The following is a 12,500-nucleotide window of genomic DNA, read 5'->3' on the forward strand; positions in this document are numbered from 1 at the left end:
ATTAAGTGGGAGTCATTTCAGTACAACCATAAAGCATTTCCCAAAGTGTTGTGGTGAAGATACAGTATATAGTGTTTGAAGCACAAATTGGCTAGCAATACTCTTGGCAAGTCTTAGGTGATCTGTTAGCCAAATGAGAAAGTTTGCTGGCAAACACACTGAAGTCTCCTTATGCAGGCAACTATGTTGCCAGTAAACTGGAGCGGTGCATCTTTTCAGGGACATGTTGTCATCTCAACTGGATAAAACTGGATCATTATTAAACCCTAAATGTCTGAGCAAAACATTGGTGTAAACATCAACAACTTGACAATGGTACATATCCTCAGCAAGCCATTCACTCATCAGCAACCTCATAACAGGTTAACCTGAGCGAGTGCAGATGTTTGATGCTGCGTTTTGGGTCTCATGGTTTATGTCCAATAAGTGTGTCTGCCTGCCGGCACATATTGCCCTGCTAATGAGGCATCCCTCAATAAACAAAGGGCTAATCACGGGCGCACACACGCGCGCACGCATGCGCACACGCACACACACACACACACACACACACACACACACACACACACACACACACACACACACACACACACACACACACACACACACACACACACACACACACAACAAACACACACACACACACACTCTCAAAGGTAGGAAGGGGTGAACGACACTTCTGGGATTAAACAGTGCTGGAGCCAATGCATATGAGCTGATTACAGCAAAGGAGATCCAGTGGTTCAGTGTCTGCTCTGCCTGGCTTTCACCACAGGATCTGTCATAGGAGGGGATTCAACAGCACTGACATGACCACAGCCCTGTCAAATTATCTTGCAAGACGTGATGATGTAGCCTCCTGGTAGCACCTCAGAGACAGGCTGTGGTGGAGGTGGTTGGCTTTTCTGTTAGTCTCCAATGCGTTTGACTAAAACTCTGCTAGCTTCTACTCCCAGCGCAAGACGTCCTTGTTGGCAAACAAGAAGAGCCGTGGTTCTCCTCCTCGGAGCACAGGAAAACTCAGAATAACACTGGAATTCTCTACGGTCCCACTAACCACTCGATGGTCTACTCAAACATCCGCTCAACAGACAGAAGAGAGAGTGAAACAGAGAGAGAGAGAGCGTGAGCTTGCTGTATCCTGATTTATACGACCAAGTTCTGTTAATAACATCCTCTCTTCCTGTCATATGCTTTCCCTCGCTCAGCCCATCTTTTTCATGAGCCATAAACTGCCATGGAACAGCCATTCTCACACTGTAAAACAGCATTAGCTGACACCATAACAGATCAATATATTGACCACATTTTGTGGTGGCGATCACATCATGCCCCTCCGCTCCTCTTAAATGTAGGCGCATTTCATCACATTTGGAAGGCACTTACAGTAAGACCTGCTATAATGTCTTTGGTGTGTAAAACTGTGTTTGCTTTCATTTTAAAATAGCCGATCTACAAGCTTAGATAGCATGTTATGTAGACAGATGCCAGGTCATTGTGACCTATATAGCAAATGTAGGCTGATGATAGGTTCTTGGTTTACGTAGATATTAGCTATTATTAGATTATTGGTTTACTTATGTATTACTTTATTATTAGATTACTATTTCTATGCATTTGATGTATTATTGATGTGTTATGATGTATTATCTTGTGTCCTTGCTTACTGTAAATCGCTCTGGATTTAGTGTCTTCTAAATGCCTAAACTGTAACTGTAAACAAGCTCACCACGCATTGCGTGGTAGCTCTGCCATTCTTGGCGAATGTCCCCCCCCCCAGAATAGGGATGATTCAAGTGGCTAAACTGAAATAACTGGAACTTTTCTGGACTCTCAGATTTTCTGCCAATTGTTGCCCTTTGATCCTGTATAACAGCTCCACTCTCTAGGCCCCAAACATCCATCTTCTGAGACATGTCACACATCTGAGGCTGGGTGGAACTGACTGAACTGACAGATGTCCTGGATATGACATGATTGCAATGCGACACAGCAGGATGAGCACTTCTATTATTTCCACTACTCTCTCCGTTTTCTTCCACCTCCGTCAGTCACATCCTCTCTCTGCTTTTCCTTTGGTATCTCTTTCACTTCCTCCCACGTCTCTCATCTCCTCTTTCCCTGGTAAGGAGCATGAACGGATGGGGGGGGGGGGGATTGTACTACTTCTTTGGCATTTAAAGACAGAGAGTTATGAGGGAAAGTGATGTGAGATGAGACCTAGAACAGAGAAAGAGAGACACGGGGAGAGTAAGGGAGAGAGATAGTAAGAATGAGAGCGGCGAAAGGAGGCTATTTGAGAAAGAGACGATCAGTTCTGCCCGAGTAATCAAATCACTGCAGACTCTCCTTTCTCCATTCACCTCTATTCTCCCATTCCCATCCCTTTGGCCTAATCTCTCTCTCTCTCTCTCTCTCTCTCTCTCTCTCTCTCTCTCTCTCTCTCTCTCTCTCTCTCTCTCTGTCTCTCTCTCTCTCGCTCTGTCTCTCTCTCTCTCTTTCTCTATTTCTCTCTCTCCAGGAATACCTACTGCTCTCATCCCGCTTTGCCTCGGGAGGCTCATCTCCAATAATTTCTTCTTCTACTTTTTCTTCTTCATCTTCTTCCAGAGGTAATTACCCTCCCTTTCGTTCACTCTGTTCATCCAGTGGAATGGGATAATGGTTGGACGCAAGGGGAGGGGAGGTCAGGATAGAGGGGAGGGGAGGTGAAAGGAGGGAAGGCTGGCTCCAGACAAAAAAAAGAAAGAAATGCTCCAATTCATGGCAGTCAAGCCCATGCGCTGCCTGGGACAGAGGGATGGAGACAGTGAAGCATCACCTACGATCACAATCAGGAAGTCCAAGAGACAGATGTTGAGCGGGACGGGGTGGGGTGTTGGAGCTGGAGGGTATGAGTAAATGGAGACATAAGAGGGGGCGATAGTTTGTCATAGATGAGTCTGTCAAATGTCCATTGAGGCGGACCAGCAGGACAGATGCACTCCTAGCCTGTCCCACTGACTAGCCCGGGAGGGAGGGATGGATGGAGCTGAGGATCATTACTGCAGGGAGGTCCACAGGGAGTAGGGAAGGAGGTGGTGGGTGGGTGGGTGGGGCGCAAGCGAGCTTGCATTGTTTTTTTTGCAGGGCGGTTAGAGGTAAGATGAGGCATCATTAGCTACGAACGGATAGATACTGTAGATAGATGCATGGGTGGATGGCTGGATGGATGTATGGATGGATGGGGGATGTTTTACTGTTTCTGGGCCTAATTGCACAGACAGTCTGGCGACCAGACGGGGGTTGTGTGTGTGTGTGTGTGTGTGTGTGTGTGTGTGTGTGTGTGTGTGTGTGTGTGTGTGTGTGTGTGTGGATAAAGGATGAGTTTAGGAGAGCAGGGGAGGAGAGGGTTATCATTAGGAGTGAACTGTGTTTGTCTGCATGCAGGGCTTCTGTCGGGAGCCTAGGGTCACAGTTGGGTTCACTGTGCCTATATACGGCTTAGTGTGTGTGTGTGTGTGTGTGTGTGTGTGTGTGTGTGTGTGTGTGTGTGTGTGTGTGTGTGTGTGTGTGTGTGTGTGTGTGTGTGTGTGCGCGCGCGCGCGCAACAAGGGATCAGGTGAGAGGCAAGGCGAAGCAAAGTCACCACTTTCTCTTGGTCAGCAGTAATTGAGCCCCTCGGGCGGTGCGCTAACATCACTTCTCTCTCTCACTCTAAGGAATGAAAGGGGAGTCTGCAAAGAGCGAGAGAGAAAGCGAGAGAGGGAGGGAGAGAAGAAACGATGGAGAATCACCTGTACAAGGAGTTCCAGCTTCCTGTCATCCAGGAGATGAACCTGACATCGCCTCCCCTCCGTCATCTGAGAAAGACAAAGAACAAAAGACATTGTTGTTAACACAATGGGGGTCAAACTCATGTTTATGTACAGTATCGACATTTGCTACATTTATTTGAGCTCACAATTCACCAATGAAGGTCTCTCTCCCTTTATAGATATAAGGGCAGTGAGCTGTGTGTGTGTGTGTGTGTGTGTGTGTGTGTGTGTGTGTGTGTGTGTGCGCGCGTGCGTGTGCGCACGCACTAGAAACAAGGTTAACAGCACTAACTACTAGACACAATAGTTCAACAGAGAATGTTTCCTGCCTTCATGTCTTCCTAACGGACATAACTGGCATTCCTGTTTGAGCAGGAAGTCCATTCACCATCACAGTCAGAGTGCAGTCATCACAACGATGCACGTACTCTGCAGGGCGTCCATGTGTGTCTATGTGCGTGTGCGTTCGGTTGTTATTACAGTGTGTTTTGGTACAGTAAACACTGCCAAGGACTGATGACATCCATCTGCCGAGTTCAGGCCGTAAACACAGGAGCAGGTGCGACCATGAGACAAGGAATACAGTGGAGTTTCATGTGCAAACGTGCACAGCACACACAGCACACACAAGATCACCACTGAAACTCTGAAAGCTTGACTACCGACTATGAAACTCGCCGCAATACATAACTGGAGTTTTAACCCTATACTAGGTTGAATGGATTCCCAAGGGCTCTAAAGGCCCCCTCCTGTTTTCGCCCTACACTAAATATCTTTTAAAACAGCCGATCTACAAGCTCACGTGTTGCGACGCGTCATATGCTTGTAGATCTGCTATTGTCTTACATAGTACCACTCCAGAATAGGGATGCTACGGGTTCAAATAGGTTAAATACAGCACATCTAATTCTTCAACACAGAGGTACAAGCCTTGCCAGAGACTTTTGCGTGTGACTGCATTTGTGCACATGTGCTCATGTGTTGCCATGTGTGTGTGTGTGTGTGTGTGTGTGTGTGTGTGTGTGTGTGTGTGTGTGTGTGTGTTCTTCTCAGCACATGTGGAGTTTCTCTCGCTCTCTTGACAGGAAGTGGGGACCCAGAGGAGCACAAACACCCTCTTCGTCCCGCCTACGCTTCCCCCACATCTGGGAGACCGGGTGAGGAAGGGGGGGGGGTTGGGTTTGGAGGAAGACCACTTCATTGTCAAGCGCATTCTGTAGCACGTGAGATCTATATTCATTGTTGGCTTTCAAACCTTACACAGATTCCTTGTTGGTCATGAATTTAGGATCCTAGAAATGGCATAATATTCCTCTGTTACAAGTCGGAAAACATAGCAAACTGACATCAGTCAGGCTCTATCCTATAGCACCTGCCATTCAAATGTATATGCATTTGCATGTGCATAATGTATATGCATCGCATACACAGGCGTAACCCGCACCCTAGTCCATCTCAGGTCTCAGGCAAGGCATTAGAGAGATCATATTGGGCCACCACCTCTGGGCTCTTGCATGCTGGTGTGGAACGGGTGTGTCCTCAACAACACTGTAATATACGCCTACGTGCTGTAATATGTGCTTACCTACTCACCACTGGGCAGCTAGCATAGAGGTGAGAGTTAGCAATGAACTGAAGATACAGACACAGAGGAGAGGCGGAGTACTGTCTCCAAACTCATCCCTGTGTGAGCCCTGTGTGTGTGTGTGTGTGTGTGTGTGTGTGTGTGTGTGTGTGTGTGTGTGTGTGTGTGTGTGTGTGTGTGTGTGTGTGTGTGTGTGCGTGTGCGTGTGCGTGTGCGTGTGTGTGTGTGTGTGTGTGTGAAGGCAGTTCTTTGAAGGGCTTAGTTACCCTCCCATTCCCTCATTCATCTGTTGTGGTTTGGGGGTTTAGATTGGGTGCACCTGTGCACACACACACACACACGCACACGCACGCACACACACACACACACACACACACACACACACACACACACACACACACACACACACACACACACACACACACACACACACACACACACACACTGTAACAAAACTCTCTTGGACTGTACATTACTATTACTACAGTATTACTGTGTAGTAAGTCAGTGGTGCGTGTATTATTGAGAGGATGCTCTATCAAGCATACTACTGTACTTTTGTCCAATGATGGTTGGTTATGTCTGATCTGATACAGATACAGATTCATTGGCCAGATTTTAAATTGGCCAATGAAAGCAATTGGTTGGTATAACAATACAATACAAAACTGAAAAGTATCAAACGTCCAAAATGTGTTTGAACACTGTAGTACATTCACACATAGGTGTCAGCTAACCATGCTGTTTGTCCCTGAGTCTGGGACATTATAGTGAAAAGAGTGGGCTACACCAGTGGTTATCAAAGTGGGGTCCGGGGACCCCCAGGGGCCCTTGTTAGACTTCCAGGTGTTCCCCAGCAAAATGAGGAAGAGTTTAACCACTTCGAAAATAGCCAATCTACAAGATTAAAACACTGCACATCGCGACAAATTTGGAATCATTTTGAAAACATTTAACACAAATCTTCTTTTATGGGGCTCCCTGGAAGAAAATATTTTCAGATGGGGGTCAAACATATATGTCAATTTGGGGGCCCTTGACATGAAAAAGTTTGAGAACCACTGGGCTATATTTCACACAGACATCTTATAAGTGTAAGCGTAGTATCTGCTGACCTGTGCAAACTGCAATGCAGACTACACACACACACACACACACACACACACACACACACACACACACACACACACACACACACACACACACACACACACACACACACACACACACACACACACACACACACACACAGGCTTTGCTTGGGTCACTTGGGAATAGTACAATAGCATCAAGGTTATAAATCACTGCCTGGAAGCTAAATTTAGGTAGCTCAATATTGCAGGGACATTTTCTCATTATCTACAGTAAATAGCCTATATTTTAAGTATAAATTCATTTGCCACAAATTGGACACATGCTTCTGACTGTTCCATGCACAACAAATACAAATGTAATTTAACTTTCCTATGAATAACTTGCTGTCTCTGATTGAGCGAAAAAGAAAAGCTCTGCAAAACACATCATCTTTAAGTAATAAAGTCTGCACATCATCATGACAGACAAGGAGCACAGTGTTTGTCGGTATTTTGATCTCTTCTTCCATGGCCAATGCACTTAACATTGCCACTCAGAATGCAGCCCAAAGCCACACAAGGTAGCCTTGAGCCTGAACACTGGCATAATGGTGTAATGCACTGTAATAAAGTATTGTTTAATAGTAGCATTCATAGATTTATCCCCCCCCCCCCCACTGTTTACTGTACATATTCTTATTTTTGATTAGTACACGTTTATATGATGTTAGTTTTTCTATTATTGTATATTATTGTTTGTCTTTAAATGTTTCATGAATTGAATTCACAGGACCCCAAAGGAAACAAGCCATAGTTCTTTCTTTAACCCTTTTAGCATGGAACTGTGCTTTTTTTTTTTTGCAAACTGTTGATAAAGTATTCAATCAAAAAGCCATTTAAAGCACACGTGTAAGATGATTAAAAGTGGTGTTAGCATGCCATGTGTACCTAATGTCGTAGAGAGTGATTCACATTATCGCTCAAACAACCGACATTTTTGGCCGATTATAAGGCAGCTTTTGGCCAGCCTTCATCCTCACAGCCAGGCCTGACTCACTGGCACCAGTGGCATGATATGGTGAGACACACACAAAGCAGCGGAAAATGATGAAACGATGATGTTACTCGTCCAAAAAGCAACGAATCCTGTCTTTCTAGTTGCCCGGAGCTGCCAATAAAAGACGAGCCTTATCATCATGACTGTGCCGAAACAACAGTAACATTGATGCTGCTGGCTGTGGGCGATGCGACTGATGATAACACAGACACATTTACCTTTCACATTCACCGTGACGCTCCGTCACAAACAGCCTGGGTCCAGCGGCGGCGATCGGGGCTTCGTTTTGCAACGAATTAATCCCAGAACAAAATGAAAACGTGTTGTTAGCAAGCACCACCGGCTCGGTAAAAAAAATCCCTTTAATCCGGCCCTGGAGGAGGCACATCAGCATCCATGTTACTGACCGGTGCCACTCGCAGCAGCAGCGACGCAGATCACTACTGATCCCTTCCCAGTGTGTGTGTGTGTGTGTGTGTGTGTGTGTGTGTGTGTGTGTGTGTGTGTGTGTTTTCCAATGTTATTTATACACAGCGCGCAATCCGAGGGCGCAGGACATAAGAATAAATCCCATTCTACCGTTGTAAAAACTGACAATCAATAACAGAAGTAGTCTGTTAGGGGCTCTTGGAACGCCTCCATACGGCGACGCTTTCTCTGTTCAGCTCTTCTCCATCCTCCTCCTTTTCTCTGAAGGCTGGAGCTCTCTCTCTCTCTCTCTCTCTCTCTCTCTCTCTCACCGGCAGTGTTGCCAGATTTTGCGAGAGAAATAAGCGACCAGGTCTATGAAAACAAGCCCAAAATAAGCAACTAGTCTACGGTCTACGGCTATTTGAAAATAGCTGCGTTGTGAGCTTGTAGATCTGCTTTTTAAAACAAATCTTGAAAAAGAAAATGGTAATCTTGGAATGTTTTGGAAACATTTTAACAACACAAATCTTGTATACGGGGTCCTTTAATACATGTTAATTTGGGGGCCATTGATCATGAAAATGTTTGCGAACCATACACTGGTTTAAACAAGTTAAAACAACATTAGGAAGCCCAAATAAGCAACTACACTTTAAAACAAGTAATAAGCAACTACACTTTAAAACAAGCCCAAATAAGCAACTACACTTTAAAACAAGCCCAAATAAGCAACTACACTTTAGAAACTAGGCCAAATAAGCAATTGAACTTTGCAACTCCCATATGGTCTAGCGGTTAGGATTCCTGGTTTTCACCCAGGCGGCCCGGGTTCGACTCCCGGTATGGGAACTACCTTTTTTTTCGATGAATTGAGTGCAAAGAACCCAAATGGAAACAAGCCAAATAGGCTTTCTTGGGTTTCAAATCCTCTTAGCAGACCTTGTATTGAACTGTACTTTCCTGTGCTTTTTTTTGCAAAATGCTAATAAAGTATTCAATCAATCAATCAATAATAAACAAGCCCAAAAAAACGCCACTACGACCAATATTTACAAGCAACTTCACAGAAAAAGAAGCCCAAAGTCGCTTATAATAAGCCGACATGGCAACACTGCTCACCGGGGCTAGTCCCAGTGCGCCCCCCCCCCTCCGCCTCCTTCTCGAGGTTCTACCGTAATACACCGGCGCCGTGCAGCACACAAACCTGAGTGAACATGCAGTGGGGAGAGGGACCGTACCAACGGCGAACGAGCGCAGGGGACCGACAAGATATAAAGCATAGAATGCACTCAGACGCTCATTCTCATCCCCCCCCCTCCTATCCTGTCTGCGTTGCTGTTTCTATCTGTGTTGCTTCGAAAACACGGGAATAATAATGGAGGCAAGATGTGGTGGGGGCGGGGAGAGAGTAAAAAGGGGGAATTTTCTGCAGCCAGCAAGCAGCTCACACAGCCATGAGAAACTGCAGACGTCTCTCTCTCTCTCTCTCTCTCTCTCTCTCTCTCTCTCTCTCTCTCTCCCCCTCCCTCCCCTCTCCCTCAATTTCAATTCAAAGGGCTTTATTGGCATGGGAAAATACATCTACATGCCAAAGCAAGTGTTAAGTACAAGTATGAAAAAACAAGCAAAACTAGAAAATGTATAGTACAATTATAGACTTCTAGAATAAAGAAATGTGAAAATAGAGCTGTGTAACTAAACTTGGAATCACATCTCTCTCTGTCTCTCTCGCTCTCAATTTAAATTCAAAGGAGCTTTATTGGCAGAAAACATACATTTTCTCTCTCTCTCTCTCTCTCTCTCTCTCTCTCTCTCTCCTCTCTGCCTTTGTGCATGTGAATAGCCAACCTACAATACAAACAAACTGGATCTGCACACCATTACAGTCAGGAATCACTGGAAGTGAGAGCCCCCCCCCTCTCTCTCTCCACCTTCCGTTTCTTTGGTTTGGTTGTCTTGCCTGAATGGTTCCTGGGCTCCGGACCCACTGCAACCTAACTTTGACTGAACCGCTTTTTTTGGAATGACCTAAATTGGGCACTTGTGTGTTCACATCAGTGAGTTGGACGTTGGAACAGCAGCCGTTGAAACCACAACGTGTTAACATAACAGAATGAGCCCAGCTTTCTGTACTGTAAATAGATCGTAATGCGTAATGAAGGTGGGATTGAGCCTTGCCTAAAGGCATTAACTTCTTTTTCAAGGATTCTTCTTGGATATAGGCTAGCGGCTCCCATTTGTTATTGAGTGCCGTAGAAACAGAGTACCCTACAAGTATAACACGTGCATAATGGTTGTGTCTGCACTTGTGTTGGAACTGCCTCCAAGGAAAACCCACCAGCTTTTGTGTGCTAAGCCAAAAAGTGCAGCTGTCAACATCATAGGGACTCTTGGCCATGGTGTGATTGAAGATTAACACAACTTCAGTTCAGAGCTAGTTTCTTCTAAAATGAATTGGCTTAACTGACCCTCTGTCGCAAATTACACCACATCTGTGCCAAGCGGTACAGCACTTGCGCCGTAGGCCCATATATGAAATACGATAGGATCTGCGGGCTCCATTATAAAAACCTTCACCGCTGGAATTAAGCTATAAAGAGACGCTGTTCCAGTGCATTCGGATTAGGATCCAGCGTTTTAGCTTAGCTTGCTGAATGCATAAGGTTAAATGAGCGGTGGTGAGGAGGTGTATCCTTTCCCCTCCTGGTGGACTTTTCTGTTTCTTGGATATTTTTGGCCTGTTCCAGACACCGGAAACGGGCCTGTCCAACTTAAACTTCTCCAGATGACTCTTTCTTTTGGCTTTAATACGTATGCCTCCCCCCCTGCTCCCTTCTCTGTCTTTCTTTGGCCAAATACATATCTGCCCTTATTGGCAGCTTCCTCAGTGAGCTATCACAAGGGTCCTGTTGTTTGGCTCAGACTAGGGAGGGAGGAAGAGAGAGTGAGAGAGGGACAGTGGAGGGAGAGGGTGGAGGAAGGCAGTCCGAAAGAAAAACAGAAGGAGACAGTGGAAGAGAAGAAGAAGGCAAAAAACGTAGAGCCTGAGCACATTTGAGACACAATGAGAATCCATGACACGTTTGTCTTCCTATTCAGCATATAGATGTGAAGACGTACATAGCTAGATAGATAGTTGGACGGACAGACAGACAGACAGACAGACAGACAGACAGACAGATAGAGACATGGGTATAAAGACTGAAAGGCAGGGAGAAGAAAGCCAGTGATTTCAGCCAGTGGTTCTCAAACTTTTTTCATGCCAAGGACCCCCAAAATGATATGTATTTGGCTGCGGACCCCCCATCTCAAAAATATGTTGTGCCAGGGTTTTTCAAAAATAGCAGATCTACAAGCTCATAGTGCGGCACGAATGATTGTGACGCTATATTAACACATTTTGCTGGGGACCCCCTGGTACAAGGACCCCTGGGGAAACAATGATTTAAGCGATATCTTCGCTCCTTTTCGCCCGCTCCACACACGCTAACCTTTGTGTGACCTACATGTCAAGGGCTGTTTGTGCGAGTAACAAGGTGAGGAACACGTCTAGGTGTTACATATATCTGGGCCCTTTACAGGGCCTTGTTAAATGGAGCTGCAGTGGGCTGCTATTCTGGGCAGAGGTGTGGTCATCGGGAGGTGCTGATCCAGGTCATTTCTCGGGGTCTGGGGGTCTGTGCGGAAGGAAGGCTCTGGGAAGGGGTGAGGTGGGGTTGGCACTTGGCAGGCAACTTGGGGTTATTACGAGTCAGGTTTTAGGGTCGGGCAGGGGAGCGGGGATGGTGGTTTTCGTGGTGTACGAGGTAACCTATATTGATGGAATGCGATATAAACAGCGCCCGGTGGTTAATTGAAGCAAGATGGAGAATCCCTTTAACCCTTTAGGCAGCAGACGCTGACACCATAATCTCTCTCTCTCTCTTTTTTCCCCGTCTTTTTCCCCGAGTCCCCATCTACACCTCACTTTCTCTCTCTGTCACTCACAGTACTGTAAGGTATGGAGACTAAACAAATTGCATCTTAGGCACATCAGGTTTTGTTGCAGCCGTAGCAGACTGACACAAACAATTCCTCCATGTTTGATTTACACCACGCAGATCATTATAGCTGAATCTGGGCTTTATGACTCCTCGTCAGTTTTAATGCAACTCCTCAGTCCCTGCATATGGTACAGATTACTTTATAGCGCCACACTTTTAACACACAACTTAGCCCACAGTATTACACTGTACCTCCGAGAGAGAGAGAGCGAAAATCATAGATCAATAACAGTGGGTTCCTCTCCTGGATATGGAGCACTCGCTGTATCTGCTGGCTGGGGGAGCCTGGGCAGGGAGGGTCACAGTAAGGAAGCCAGGAATGTCTAGAGTAACGTCTGACCGGCAGCGATCTGTTTTGTTTGTGCAAGTGTGTGTGTGTGTGTGTGTGTGTGTGTGTGTGTGTGTGTGTGTGTGTGTGTGTGTGTGTGTGTGTGTGTGTGTGTGTGTGTGTGTGTGTGTGTGTGTGTGTGTGTGTGTGTGTGTGTGTGTTTGTGTTTGTGTGTGTGTGTGTGTGTGTGTGTGTGTGTGTGCGTG

At 45.9% G+C, this 12,500-nt stretch overlaps 1 protein-coding gene across 10 annotated transcripts in view; it reads right to left on the reverse strand.

Moving 5' to 3' along the window:
- frmd4a (FERM domain containing 4A) overlaps window positions 1-12,500 on the reverse strand; it is a 102,571-nt gene that overhangs the window by 50,790 nt on the left and 39,281 nt on the right. For 9 of the 10 annotated variants that reach the window (XM_084059011.1, XM_084059008.1, XM_084059009.1 and 6 more), the window contains exon 2: window positions 3,777-3,842. In XM_084059011.1, the coding sequence (XP_083915137.1) occupies window positions 3,777-3,842 (66 nt within the window). Of the gene's footprint in view, window positions 1-3,776; window positions 3,843-7,730; window positions 8,178-12,500 lie in introns of those variants that run through there. The other variant, XM_084059003.1, reaches the window with a different exon arrangement.

This window comes from Gymnoscopelus microlampas (genome assembly GCF_963454915.1).
Source record: "Gymnoscopelus microlampas genome assembly, chromosome: 6".
Classification (NCBI taxonomy): Eukaryota; Metazoa; Chordata; class Actinopteri; order Myctophiformes; family Myctophidae; genus Gymnoscopelus; species Gymnoscopelus microlampas.